Source organism: Protomyctophum parallelum (assembly GCF_964188405.1).
Source record: "Protomyctophum parallelum genome assembly, chromosome: 21".
NCBI classification, from domain to species: domain Eukaryota; kingdom Metazoa; phylum Chordata; class Actinopteri; order Myctophiformes; family Myctophidae; genus Protomyctophum; species Protomyctophum parallelum.
The window spans coordinates 26114184-26129284 of record NC_139713.1 but is presented as its reverse complement, the minus strand read 5'-3'; the positions used below and the strand labels follow the sequence as shown (position 1 = coordinate 26129284).

Genomic DNA, 15101 nt, shown 5'->3' with positions numbered 1-15101 from the left:
TATTTGTTATATCTGCCCTGTGCAATTTGTGAGCCTAAAAGCCAAACAGAAATACAAATTGTAACGTTCTAAAGTGCAATGCAAAAAACACAATTAAATCGTTAATTGCAATTATTTGTGTGACAATTAATCGTCAACTTAAATGTGTAATCGTGACAGCCCTAGACAATACATACATGGTTTCCACCCGACGACGACAATAATGCATTTTAGACACACATACTGTAGTTAGACATGGTTAACACATTGACTGTCATGGACGGAGATCTCCATCATACTGTAGTTATCAGTTCAGTGTGGGTCTTGCCCAATAACAATGTATTCTGACCATTTACACCTGACCTGAGGAAATGTAATTATAAACAGCTGTTCTGTCACATGAAATCCATCGATAATGACTCATGTTAACGCTGATGTCATCACCATTTCACAAAGCATCTTTACCAGGAAATCATTGCATTACATTAATTTTGGTACGCTATGAATATTAACAACCATTTATACTAGCTGTTGCTGTAGAACTGAAATAAATTACGATTGAGGAACTCCATGGCAAGGTATTTATTCCCTATGAGATGTGAACAGAAATTGTTTTGGTTGGACAACACGGTTGATACAGATCATTGTCTAGACAAGCCGCCATTGGTTCTTTTAGCATGAGCTTTATTTTCCGGATGGTTGTTTAGGATAGACTACATGTTCTATGATTGTGTTTGTTGCCAGGCCAACCAAGGATAGACTATATCCCATAGCCTGGTGGGATAATTGCTCTGTGATTGGCTAGTTGGTTGTTAGGCCAACCGAGGATCCCACCAGGCTATGGGGTCTGTGGGGTATATGCTTTGGGAATGGTTGGTGGAAATGGAAAGAAAAGTATAAATCCTCTCCAGTGGGCTAAACATGCCACATGCCACTTTGGTCCCTTAAATCACCATTCTGCTACTCTGAGAGTGTACAGCAGTGTAGATTGGGATTTCCCGGAGATACAAAAATGTCATCAAATTCAATTGGATTGAAAAGAATCACTGTGTCAAATGACATTTGAAGTGCAAGCAGCTGCAGAACAGTCACAACAACACACTTCTCCTGCATCAGGTGGTACCGTTAGAGTTTTGTGTGATATATCTTTTGGTACTGCTGGAGTTGTGCGATATATCTTTTGGTGCAGTTCCTTAACAATCTCCTCTTAATGGTCTGATTCCTTAACAGGTTCCCTTTAACAATTCCTATAGGGGGGTTCCAAATGAACCCTTACAGGTGTGTAACTCTGAGATTGTACACATAGAACCAAAGGTCCATTTGTACATTGTCAGAGTTATCGTGCTCCTTGGAATTAAAGTTTGAGTTATTGTAATTGGATAGCAGACGTGAAGTCCACATACTGTACCAGCTCTGACAGTGTGATAAACCAGCATTCCCAACCCTGATCAGGTGGTGCCATCGGAGCCGCCGGGGACACGTGCAACGGGTTTGGTGGCGGTGGCACTGTGTCTCCTCTGGGACGGGATGGCGGGCAGCACCTGGACACTTCTCAACGGCTCCAGGAAGTAGCACCCCCCCGACTGACCTTGTTGGGACAAACTCGACCTCTGGGACTTGGAGTTCACAGGTGGCGGGAGCGCTCCTAAACTCGGGCCAAGGGAATGCAGACGAAGGGATTTGGACTTCTTCACTCCTTTGGAGACTTGGTCCGGCGGCAAAGAGACTGGGACGAGATGGAGAGACAAAACATAATGGAACATTCCTGTTGCAAAGCCGTCGCAGTGTCCTGGGCCACGTTTACATGGCAACAGATAGTCTCTAGAGAAAACGACAAAATTAAATATCAGTCTGTTTTAGACGGCAACAACGTTATTGGGTGGTTGAAAACGCAACAAAGTGAACCCCTTCCAGAGTAAAAATCTTTAAAAATAAAACGCTCTGCCTCACGTCTCCATGTAAATGGGGCAACACGGGGGAATCTGAAAAATGTGTGGTATATGGCTCATGTCGGCTCTCATCACTATGCTTATTACATCGGTGCAGAGCCGTAGGCAATATATGAGACACAAGACACTTTGATGTTTTCTGATATGATCACTTGCGTGTATGCGTGGAACACTTACATCGGTGTGTGCAGTGGTCTCTTATGGGAGCCAGGCAGTTCCTTGTTAACGAGCTCTCTCTGGTCTTTATCCTCTCTAACGGGAGCAGCTGTGTGTTCGGGGCTGGAATTCACAAAGAGCTGAAATGACTGGAGGTGCAAGAGACGCACAAACTGCAATGCAACTTAATGGCACTTCATGGCCAAGTCTAGCCAACAGCAAATACTGTTGGCTAGATCAGGGGTTCTCAACGTTTTTGGCTGGGAGGCCCCGGAAATGCTTTGGCCATGTCTCGCGAGTGTACAATTAAATGGAACGTTTCACGCCTGTAACTGTGTAGTGTAGATCATTTGGGTCCATTTGGTTGAATGTGTGAGAGAGAGTACAATGAGAGAGAGTGATTTTACAGTGTAGATTAGGGTCCCAGAGACAAAATAAAATGTATTAAATCTAATGTATATCAAACTGGGGGTCTGTGAAATTCCAATCCAGGTTGAGAAAACCACTGATGTGTATACCAAACAAAATGGCGCCAGAAATGCAAGTCATACCACACATAACTGCTTTAATCAGTGTGAAAGTGTTCTATGGACTATGGTGTATGTTGAAATTATCTTAACCCATTAAGACCCATATAGGGGTGACCCATGACGCCATTTCTACTAATCATCTATGTCCAATTTCCAAGCAATTACTGAGAGTAAATGTACTTGACTACTGTACTTCAGTACAGATATGAGGATCTGTACTTTACTTGAGAGGGAAGTACTGAGTACTTTTAGCTTGGCTGTTTTATTTTTCCTTCCCCACTTTTGCTCTCACACTTGCCGCGTATGTGGCTGAGTTACTTCTCTGAAAGAAGTTACAAGTGCATGAAAAATAAGAAATGTACTTCAACCTTTACTTTACTAAGTATTTTTAAAAGCATGTACTCTTGAATACTTAAGTACATTTAAAAGCAAGTACGTTTTTTCTACTCTTACTTGAGTAAAGTGACCAGGTCGTATTTGTACTCTTACTCAAGTACTCTGTCCACCTCTGTGTACAAGACTGTTACTCAGGAACATACATGTAGCAAGAGTAGCAGATCCACGTGTTCGCACCGCGTTTCGAGCTTGTAGATCTACTACTTTTTTTTTTTTTTTTTTTTTTTTTTGCGGCTTACGCCTTTTATTGATTTTTGAAGGGACAGACAGTAGGCTGACAGGAAACGGGAGAGAGATGGGGGGATGACATGCAGTAAAGGCCGTGTCGGGTCCGGGAGTCGAACCCGCGGCACACTGCGACTGGATTACCAGTCCGGTGCCCAGACCGTTACGCTACGGCCTGGGCCGATCTACTACTTTTGATGCTTTTGTGTGACGCAGTCACATACTGTAGTTTACAGAATTTCTTTGATTCTTCATTTATTTCTTCATGAAATTACTGAAAGATTTTTAATTATGGAAAACTTTAGCTATTTTGGGAACGTTTATTGAAAAGGTTTTGAATAATAATAATAATTCAAAACAAAATATAAAGGAGACCCAATAAAAATGTGTCCACGACCCACAAATGGTTCCCGACCCACTGTTTCCCACAAGTTAATTATGTCACATGTGTGGAAGTGTTGCTCACCTGCGTCGTTCTTCTGGTCATACAGAGTGTGGGCGGGGCTGGAGGCGTCAGGGGGCGTGGCATGTGGAACCCACGGCACCACATGACTCGAAACCGACGCATTAGAGCGAGTCTGCCAGCCGTCGCTCGCCAAGGCCCGCCCCTCCAGCTGTCCGTCAAACAGATCGTGCTGACTCTTGCTCCTCGTCGACTGTTGCTGGGCGCCGCCCACTTTGTGACACTGCTGCTGCAGCAGCGCAGCATTCTGGGAACAGGCCAGCAAGGCGTTCCCCAGAGTTATGGGCGGAAGGCTTTGCGTCCGGATGGGCGGCAGCCCCTTGCGCTTGGCGAGTTGATTCCGCAAGTCGCTCTGTTGCGTGTTGGCCTTGAGGCCGTCTTTAAGGCGGTCCTTAAGGTCATCCTTAAGCCCCTCCTCCTCTCCCCGTTCTTTGGTGGCGGCGGAGGCGTCCATGACACTAGGGCTGCACGATATGGACAAGATTTCATATCTCGGTATTTATGCCAAATATTGCGATATCGATACGATATACGATATTACCGTTACATATTCTATATTTTACGTGTTGCAACATTGAAAACTAAACATAAAAAAAACTGCATAATAACAAGTTAATATCACTCACGATATATATCAACGATATATCTAACGACATTACTGATGCGATACTGATATTGCGCATGTTCATACCTCGATAACGATACGATAACGATATACTGTGCAGCCTTACATGATGCCGTCGAACATGGCGATGATGTCGTCCACCTCGTTGGTATCGTCCGCACAGCTGCCGTCACAGCTCTGCTCTCTCTTGCGGCCGTCCGTGCCGTCCTTCTTCCTCTTGCAGAAGATCTGGTTGAGGGAGCGAAACTTTCCCTCGCTCTTCTGGCCCTGATGCTCGCTCCCCTGCGAGGGCGTCTGACGCCGGGGGGCGGGGTCCAGTCTGCCAGGGGTGGAAAAAGCACTCAAATGGTTTTACTTGAGCGAAAGTATATCAATACTGCAATATAGAAATACATGTCCGGAATTCAAAATGTACTGTACTTTGTAAAAGTACGTCCCATTTCCAGTTTTCAAATGTATAAAAATCTTTTGAATATAGCAGATCTACAATCTCACTGCTTGTAGATCGGCTAACTGGTTAAAATGTACATGTGGTTAATGTATGTTTTGTAATAATAATCTAAATCTACAAAGTAATAGTAAGCAAAGTTTTCAAATAAATGTATAGTGGAGTAAAAGTACAACATTTGCATCCAATATGCAGTGGAGTAGAAGTAAAAGTATTGGAAATTCTATTATTTGTGAATAATTCTAAATAATTCTTAATTATCTTAATTATGAATCATTCTGTTTGTGTGTGTACCTGTTGACGTCAGAGAGCAGCTTGATGCAGGGGGTGTGGCCACAGTACATTGCATATGTGAGCGGAGTGTTCTCGTTGATGTCTCTGGGTGTCGTTTCCACTCCCAGCTGCAGGAGAGCCTGAACACACTCCTGTTTGCCCGCTGCTGCCGCCCAGTGGAGAGGAGTCCTATAGCAACCATGGAGCAGGTACACATGCTAATGTATTCAGGGAGTTTTGCTTGATCTATAGCAGTGATTCTCAAACCTTTTTGGCTTCAGTACCCCCTTTACCCAACTTCACCCAAAAATGGCTACTTGAATTTGAATCCTGACATGATGCTATGATGAACCAACCACAAAGAACAGGTTTATACTTTAGTTGGCGGACCTAGAACAATAGTGTGTTGCTAGTTGCTACAGCAGCCACACTGACGAGGCCCTGAGACACAGCCATGGACAGACAGATACAGAGAGGTCCATGGTGATAAAAGGGGTGCACAGACCGACAGACGGCCGGGTACAACATAATCTGCACGACAAAGTATAGTGTAGGTACAGTAGAGGTGCTCCGATCCCGATCACAGATTGTTTTTCTCACGATCGTCCGATACCGATACCAATACTGATCAGTAAGGGGAAACTTTGAATATTTCCAAAATTATTATGTCAAAACTGTTCCTGTGTGCATGGGTCCTGGGAGGAAGTCGCGTGGTTTCCAGCCCACTGTAAGCTCAGAGTCTGATAATCAGGCTAGGGAGGAAAAGGGTAGAATGTCTAGGCCTGTCACAAAGATGCTGATTGACTTTTATACCACTTAACCCATTTTGACCTGAGATCAGATTCTAAAAATGTCCTGACAGTTTTCTGAAAAAGCTATGTTTCTATGTCAGTCGTTCTTCGATTTTTCAAAAATAGCAGACCTACAAGCTCGTAGCGCGCCACTCGGTGGCAAAATGGGTTAAATGGTATAAATGATCGTTTTTTTCCAGTTTGGGTAAATTGCAGATCACGGAATGAGTCATTTGGAGTGAAAATCGGCCGATCAATTGGAGCACCTCTAAGTGCTGGTTATCTTTGAAGACTACAGAACCTCTGCCTTGTTGTGCTGCAAGGACATTGGAAATGTGCGCATAGCGGACAATCATGTTTCAAGATGACTACTGCCTTTCTCCGACACACTGCAGTCAGAGTGCGGTCAATTTGAATATAATTAATATCAAAATGGAACTGGCATGGATACAAAATGAAAGTGTGGCAGGGCAATTGCAAACGCTCAATAAGCCAGTTTACCATTCACATTACAGCCACTCCTAAAGCAATTAGAATACATTAGAACTAGAAAAGAACCATTCACAGCTTCTATATCTCCCATTTACTTAAAAAAATCACACCTGTGTGAAGTGAGTGGTGCAACTCCGTGTGGGGGTCCCCGGGGGGGGGGGGGGTTCCAGAACCACAGGAACGCACCCATGGTGGCGGCCCGGTACCGACGAGCCACCCCGCGTCCGAAACGGTAGATAAATGACAGAGTTACCATGTGGGGGTCCGTGGGGGGGGGGGGGGGGGGGGAGTTCCAGACCCACAGGAACGTACCCATGGTGCCGGCCGAGAAATGACAGAGTTACCGTGTGGGGGTCCCTCTACTGTACCCTCTACTGTACCTTACTGTACTGTCACTGTACTGTACTGGCACACCCGAAATCACCATATATACAGTTATTACGTGCGTGTGTGTTAGGTTGCGCACATGTGGTGAAAAACAACCATGCTGTTTTCGTGCTCAGACGCACCCAGCCACCCACACACACATAGCTCTGTCTCTAATGTAATCCCGGGTGCTACAATCCCTCAGCCAACCTGGGGAGAGCAACGGACTGACCTCAGACAATGACCCCCCCCCCCCCCCCCCCCCCCCCCCCCCCCCACACACACACACACACACACACACACACACACACACACACACACACACACCACATTCTTTTTAATGCTTTTATTATCTGCTGTAAAATGAAGTGCCCAGTTTGGGACATATGAATAAACTTGACCTTGACATGTGTTATGTGCCTATGTGTGATGGTTATTGTGAAATATAATAGTATACAAGATCATAATATAGCTTATTGTTGCTGTCTGGCTTTTTTTTCTTTTTCATGAATCAATGCTATTGAACACCATTTACGTCTGTGTTGCTTCAAAAATATATTAAACCAATGAAAAGTATTAAAAAGCACTTAGACAAAAACCCCCCTCCTAACTCCACTTGAGCTCGATGTTTTGGAGTTAGGTGGGTTCTTCCAGACGAGTAACATAATTATGACATGAAAAAGAAGAAATAAAGTGAGCGCTCACCTCTCGTCCACGTCCAGAGCTTGCAGGTTGGTCTCGCTGAACCTGGCCAGTTCAAACAGGATGTCGCTGTAGCCGGCCGCGGCGGCGATGTGGACGCACGTCTTGCCGTTCTCGTCGTCGTAGTTGATGACGGAGGCGCCCAGCGGCTGCTCCAGGATCAGCGCACACATGGTCCTGCTGCCGCTCTGCTCAAACACACCGTGGTGGAAAGTGACATGAGGTGCTTTGCTCCATTTTTCAATACTTTGCAATTATAATCAGTAAATCTGTCATATTTCAGAGGCCAGTATTGTTCCTTTTATTCTACTACAATGATTAATAAACGTTCGTTACAAAAAAATGAACAATGAATACATCTTGTAGTGGTAGATTATCTCTTTTCACGCGACACGGTTGTCGTACAACCAAGCATAAAATAAGGCTTTAACAATGTTCTACCTTCACTTGCCATACCCCCCAGTCGGTAACAGCAACACAGTACCTGCACTGCCCAGTGGAGGGCGCTCTTGAAGTCTTTGTCCACCAGCGTGGGATCCGCCCCCTTCTGCAGGAGCGCTTGCACGTGTTCGGGGCGATTATGGAAGGACGCCCAGTGTAGAGCTGTCATCCCCTGTCCCCAAAACACAATGTCCCCCACATCACTGGTCCATCCCTTTGTCCCCCTGTCCCCAACACCATGTCATCCCATGTCCCCAAAACACAATGCCATCTCTTGTCCCCAAAACACAATGTCCCCAAAACACAATGTCCCCAGTACAATGTAATCCCCTGTCCTCAACACAATATCCCCCACACCATGTCATGCCCTGTCCTCAACACAATGTCTCCCACACCATATCATCCCCTGTCCCCAATACAATGTCCCCCACATCACTGTTGTGGGATCCCCGGAAATGCTTTGGCCATGTCTCGCGACTGGAGCTAAAAGTGTGGGAACCACTGCCTGGCCTAGACAACACCAAGCTGCCATAGACCCTGCCATCAATCAACACACTCACTCATTACTCTGTCCACAACACAATGCCAGCCAGCGTCTCTCATTCATTCCCTCATAAAGTGAGTCAGGATGTTTTGGAGTATGTCGTGAACGCTCATAGGTCACTCACTCCTCAATCCTGTTTTGGAGTATGTGTGGAGTGTGTTGTGAACGTTCCTACCTCGTTGTCCTGGTGGTTGATCTCACACGCCATGGACTGCTGCAACAGCACCGACATCAATCTGGGGAATGTGCCATTCGTTTTAGTTAGAGACGGAGAGTGCCATGCTGTTAGTGTCAGTACTGAGACAAGTCAGCACCATGGACAGTGCTATGCTGTTAGTGTCAGTACTGAGACAAGTCAGCACCATGGACAGTGCTATGCTGTTAGTGTCAGTACTGAGACAAGTCAGCACCATGGACAGTGCCATGCCGTTAGTGTCAGTACTGAGACAACTCAGCACCATGGACAGTGCCATGCTGTTAGTGTCAGTACTGAGACAAGTCAGCACCATGGACAGTGCTATGCCGTTAGTGTCAGTACTGAGACAACTCAGCACCATGGACAGTGCCATGCCGTTAGTGTCTAGCGGCGCCTCACGTAGCAATACTAATATCACTGGGAATCTAGCCTGGGCATCATTCCTTTTTGGGTTTATGATCCGGTTGGGAGCGGATGGTAATTTACGCCATGTTGTAGTCAATGATTTGTAGTCATCAAACAGGAAACCACAAGCCGGAATCAGAAGCACTCAAAATAATTCCCACGGTCATAATTTTAGGGCTGATCTAGAAGCTCACACCATGTCGAGAGCTTGCAGAACTGCGATTTTCAGCAAAAAAAACTAAAAACATTTTAACAACACAAATCTTGTGTGGGGAGGTCCTTTGCACAAAGTATTTACAGGGGGTCGGTGGCCATTAAAAACATTAATTTGGGGGTCCATGGTATCGAAACATTTGAAGAACCACTGCAGTAGTAGACGTCACACTGAGGCCCCTTTTTCACCGGGGCTGAACCGGTTCGGTTATTTTCCCCCAGCATCATATTGAACCAGTTCAGAGTGTTTCCACTGAAAATGAATTGGTTCAGAACGCTAAATGTTGGTTCGGAACTGGAACCAAAAAATGGTTCCGTTCCAAGAATCTAGAACGGAACCAGTTCTAAGTTGTTTTGGTGGAAAAGGAGCCTGAGAGACATCAGCACCACGGACAGCACCTCTGGCTGGATACGTTGGTAGGAAATTACTACACAATGGAATCAGTCCGTATCTCATTACATATGCACCACGTCTCTGTCTGGACTGACTGATTGCCCCTTCATGCTCCCAAGTGGAAGAAGCTCATTTGTTTTGGCGATGTCATGTCCTTTCCTCTAGTGCCACCATCAGGCCTTTTGTTTGAGGAAACTGGGGAGATTTATTATAGACATTGGCAAAGGTAGGTGGCAATTGTATTTAATTAGCATTTTATATGTAACATTGTCAAATATGAATTTGCTTAAAAGGTAGGGTAAGTGATTTTCTTTGGTTAAAATAAGTGTTAAAAAGCTCTATATTGTGATAGTACTCATTGCTACAGAGTGTTTGTTCAGTAACAGGAGCCTCCATGTCTCTCCAGCTCTTTATAAACATAAAATGTATTTTCAGGTCGGGATACAAATTATATTCAACCAGGATACAAAACTCAGTCAGAATACAGAACAACAAGTGCAATTGGAAGTGATGACCCAAAGAAAGGAACAGACACAATTGGAACTGGAACACTATAAAAATGAAGGTTAAATAATGGGTACTCTCTCCTGATTGGCTGACATTTTGTCACCCACCTGAAATTAAAATTTCTGTTCATCAAGCAGACTATGTTACTGAACAGACACTATAGCAGAGGTTCCCAACCACCAGTGGTGGTACTGAACATGTCCCGCGGACCGGCACATACCACTAGGAAATTATTTCCTGTGCATGACTCTATAACCGTGCGTCACCAGGATTTTCCAAACAGCGGTGAAAAGTTGACTCGGTCGAATGAAGATACCAAGGATTCGTCATCAACACGTCACTAACTGTGCATGGTTTATAAACAGCTTTGAGTCCGTGTTACATCCGTGATACATACTGTAGCATAACAGTGACATCACTGTCAAATGTTAAATAGCTTGCTGTATAACAACAGCAAGCTGTAGCCTATTTTGTCGTGATAATGAAACAAAACACTAGACAGTACAGTTAAGGATTATAATGTCATGTCAAAACATTCAAGTATCAGCAGATGATGTAACCCAGGTAATAGATGATGTAACCCAGGTAATAGATGATGTAACCCAGGTAATAGATGATGTAACCCAGGTAATAGATGATGTAACCCAGGTAATAGATGATGTAACCCAGGTAATAGATGATGTAACCCAGGTAATAGATGATGTAACCCAGGTAATAGATGATGTAACCCAGGTAATAGATGATGTAACCCAGGTAATAGATGATGTAACCCAGGTAATAGATGATGTAACCCAGGTAATAGATGATGTAACCCAGGTAATAGATGATGTAACCCAGGTAATAGATGATGTAACCCAGGTAATAGATGATGTAACCCAGGTAATAGATGATGTAACCCAGGTAATAGATGATGTAACCCAGGTAATAGTCCCTCTGCAAGTTTAACTAAAGTTTTCCACATGTCAAAAGTCATTTCTGAAAAAGACAGGCATAGGCTATTACTTGTTGATATAATGCTATTTAGGTCAATGATATAACATTATGTTGTGATATAATAATATAGCAGCGCGTAGGCTACTTGAGGCCAGTCAACTGTCCTTACCGTGTTTTGGTACGAAGATGCGACGAAATAATTGGTTTCATTTTACGCTCTCAAGAGTTAAATTATTGTTACACATCTGCATTACTTAATTTACAATAAGTCTACACAATTGTTATTTTGATCAACGTTTGCCTGTTATCTCTCCTAATGGTACCAACATCAATACAGGATTGTATTGATGTTGGTGGACAAAATCGAGTTTCGTTTTGAGGTCTGCGAGGCTAAATCTCATTGAATGGTGGTCCGTGGCTCAAATGCCAAATGTGGCAGTGTGAGTGTTTACTTGAGGTCTGTCTCGGCGGTGGCAGCGTGGAGAGGCAGACGGCCGTTCTTATCGGGAATGCTTTGTTTGGCTCCGTTACGCAGCAGACACACACAGCCTTCCAGCCAGCCCTGCGTGGACAAACACACAGAAAACATACATCATACACAAACACTATGTTAATGAGCAAAAACACACAGCAAACACATACTACATCAGAAATGAGTAGGGGTGGAATACGTACTCGGATGTGAAACTGATGTTTTTAGTAGTAAGTAGTAAAATATCTCAAAATATAATTGAGGTACCAAAAGTTAAAGTAATAATCATTATAACACAAACTTTTCAAGGTTTCTAATATATTTTGGAAATAGCAGTAAGCTACTGTGATTCTGCCTGATTATCAAGCAGAAAAGATATCGGTGTAATTTTGTGTAATATTTCTGTAAACATGTGTACATTAGTGGTGTGTTATGCCGTTATACGATATTTAGCCAAGCCGAAGTAAAAAAAGGGGAAAAAAAGCTGTAACTCAATCAACAAAAATGTTTAGGGCCGAAATAGAGACTCCGCAAGACTCTACGAGTACGTCAGGACAGTCTTGTTGAAAAACATGTATTCCATGAGATTTCATCGCTCGCATCGCTGGCAGCGCGGATGGGGTGTTACTCACCAAATAGGTGGCCAGGGACAGGGCGGTGCGCCCGCAGGCATCCTGGGTGTTGATGGACGCTCCCATCTTGAGCAGCAGTTTGACCGTGTCCACCTGTCTGCCTGACACCGCGTGCATCAGAGGGGTGGAGCCTGCATGGAGGAGGGGACGTGGATAAGTCCCAACGCTGAAACTCCTCGTGGTCACTTATCCGTTTGTAACTCTCTGAGCATGCCACTTCCAGATCATAGGTTCTGTGTTTACCTGGTATCCTATAGCTTCAATTATCTATAAGTCTCTTTGAATTCTGTTTATGATTACCTTGCTTATTGTATGTTGCTTTTACAGGTGCAAAAGCTATTATTTTTTAGGAGAACATGCAAATTCCACACAGAAAGGCCCTTTCGCCAACCCCGCCTTCGGGTATGGGCACTGATAACACGGAGGAGGAAACACGCCGCTAGCACCCACAGTGTCCCGAGCGGGAATCGAACCCAGGACCTTCTAGCTGTGAGGCGACAGCACTACCAACTGTGCCACCGTGCCCCGTGCAAAAGCTATTTTTGATATAATTTTTCACTGGTATATTTTTCACAATAGCCATTCCAATCCAAATACCAATTTAATCTAAACACTACTAAACACTATTTAAGTCACTGCCCCCCAACACTCGCGCCACAATGATGCAGGCACCGGAAATGTACCAGAAATGTATTTGTGTCTTTTACAGTTAATAAATATGATTTCTGATAGTACTGTTGTTGCCTTCTCATTACCTACATAAATAGTTACTGGTAATTAGTTGCTTTGTCGTTACTCAATCTGGGAACCCATCGGCAAAAAAGAAACGAAAAACAGTGGCCTCTGCCATTTGTAGTTCGGTTACTTCACCTTCACCGTCACAGCACTCCAGAATTGAGGGATCCTCTCGTATGATTGATGTGAGCGTGTTGACGTCCCCGCTGGCTGCTACTTGAAACACGACGTTCAGGTCCATCTCCTCAACACAATCTAAACACAGAGAAACACCACATTCAGGTCCATCTCCTCAACACAATCTAAACACAGAGAAACACCACATTCAGGTCCATCTCCTCAACACAATCTAAACACAGAGAAACACCACATTCAGGTCCATCTCCTCAACACAATCTAAACACAGAGAAACACCACATTCAGGTCCATCTCCTCAACACAATCTAAACACAGAGAAACAACACATTCAGGTCCATCTCCTCAACACAATCTAAACACAGAGAAACACCACATTCAGGTCCATCTCCTCAACACAATCTAAACACAGAGAAACACCACATTCAGGTCCATCTCCTCAACACAATCTAAACACAGAGAAACACCACATTCAGGTCCATCTCCTCAACACAATCTAAACACAGAGAAACACCACATTCAGGTCCATCTCCTCAACACAATCTAAACACAGAGAAACACCAGATTCAGGTCCATCTCCTCAACACAATCTAAACACAGAGAAACACCACATTCAGGTCCATCTCCTCAACACAATCTAAACACAGAGAAACACCACATTCAGGTCCATCTCCTCAACACAATCTAAACACAGAGAAACACCACATTCAGGTCCATCTCCTCAACACAATCTAAACACAGAGAAACACCACATTCAGATCCATCTCCTCAAGACAATCTAAACACAGAGAAACACCACATTCAGGTCCATCTCCTCAACACAATCTAAACACAGAGAAACACCACAAATATCTCCTCATCTCCTCAACACAATCTAAACACAGAGAAACACCTTAGTGACAAAACCAAGTACAGACAGAAAAATGTTGTTGGGTCTTGTTCTGCAAAACTTCTTTCTAACATTCTAGCATAATCATTTATTAGGGCAAAACATTTTTTTTTAATAAAAATATAAAATACAATGATAACATTTTGTAAATGAACTAAAGCAAAGAAGCCACCTAGACGTTAGTTAAAACCATATATCTCCACTGCTACTGCTGGTCGTGGGGTGAACCCATTTGTTTACAATTAGATCACTGATTTTGCCTTTAATCTGTTAAATCAATTGAGGAGATTACATCATTGATCACTGCCAGATCGTTTAGAAATAACTGGAATTTTTAATCGGTATGCACTTCAAAGGAATGATCAGATTTATATGGGTCCATTTGGTTACCAAGTTCCTATCATTTAGCTGGGGACCACTGGTTGAAAACCACTGGTGTAGAGGGAAAAGGAAAGAAAGGAGGGGCCTAATACACAGCCCTGGGGGACTCAATGCTCAATGAACTATAATCACAGCTTCACAGGGTTAAGATCGGGAAAATCTAAAATGAGCGTCTCAGCTCAACATGCCAGGTAGCTACCAGAGGCTAAAGTACAGATGGTTTCTATGGCAACAGGAGGCAACTCCATCATCCACCCCCCCTGCCATATGCATACAATGCTGTGTGTGTGTGTGTGTGTGTGTGTGTGTGTGTGTGTGTGTGTGTGTGTGTGTGTGTGTGCGTGCGTGCGCGCACACATTGTTTTTTAAGGGTCTTACCTTTGTGGTGGTCGAACACAGACGAGGCACTGAGCTCCATCCCAACATGCAACAACACACCAAGAAGATCTATGTGAAAGGCTGCCGACCGCTCTGCGCCACGCTGACTGCCATCCTCCTCTGGTCTCCTCTCTCTCTCTCTCTCTCTCTCTCACTCTCTCTCTTCCCATCTGCTTCCACCGCTGCCTGCCTGGCTTGAATGGCTACTCATCCATTGTACACAACACAAAAGGGGAGGGGAGGGAGAGAGAGTTTAAAACACAGACAGACAGACAGACAGACAGACAGACAGACAGACAGACAGACAGACAGACAGACAGACAGACAGACAGACAGACAGACAGACAGACAGACAGACAGACAGACAGACAGACAGACGGAGGGAGGAGAGAGAGAGATTCTGCGTTCACACGGGCAGAAGCAAAGATACAGTCTACCATTCAATGTCAAT

General features: G+C 44.2%; 1 protein-coding gene across 1 annotated transcript; it reads right to left on the bottom strand.

The window, feature by feature from the left end:
- Positions 1-1427: 1427 nt before the first annotated feature.
- Positions 1428-14715, bottom strand: ankrd55 (ankyrin repeat domain 55; the record flags this gene model as incomplete). Its single annotated transcript, XM_083793325.1, has 12 exons — positions 14651-14715; positions 13003-13122; positions 12133-12263; positions 11481-11590; positions 8556-8616; positions 7880-8008; positions 7399-7583; positions 5066-5233; positions 4430-4642; positions 3702-4162; positions 2106-2207; positions 1428-1705 (listed from the first exon to the last, which is right to left on the bottom strand). The coding sequence occupies exons 1-12, from the start codon at positions 14688-14690 to the stop codon at positions 1428-1430; spliced, it is 1998 nt and encodes a 665-aa protein (XP_083649451.1). The 5' UTR covers positions 14691-14715.
- Positions 14716-15101: the final 386 nt, after the last annotated feature.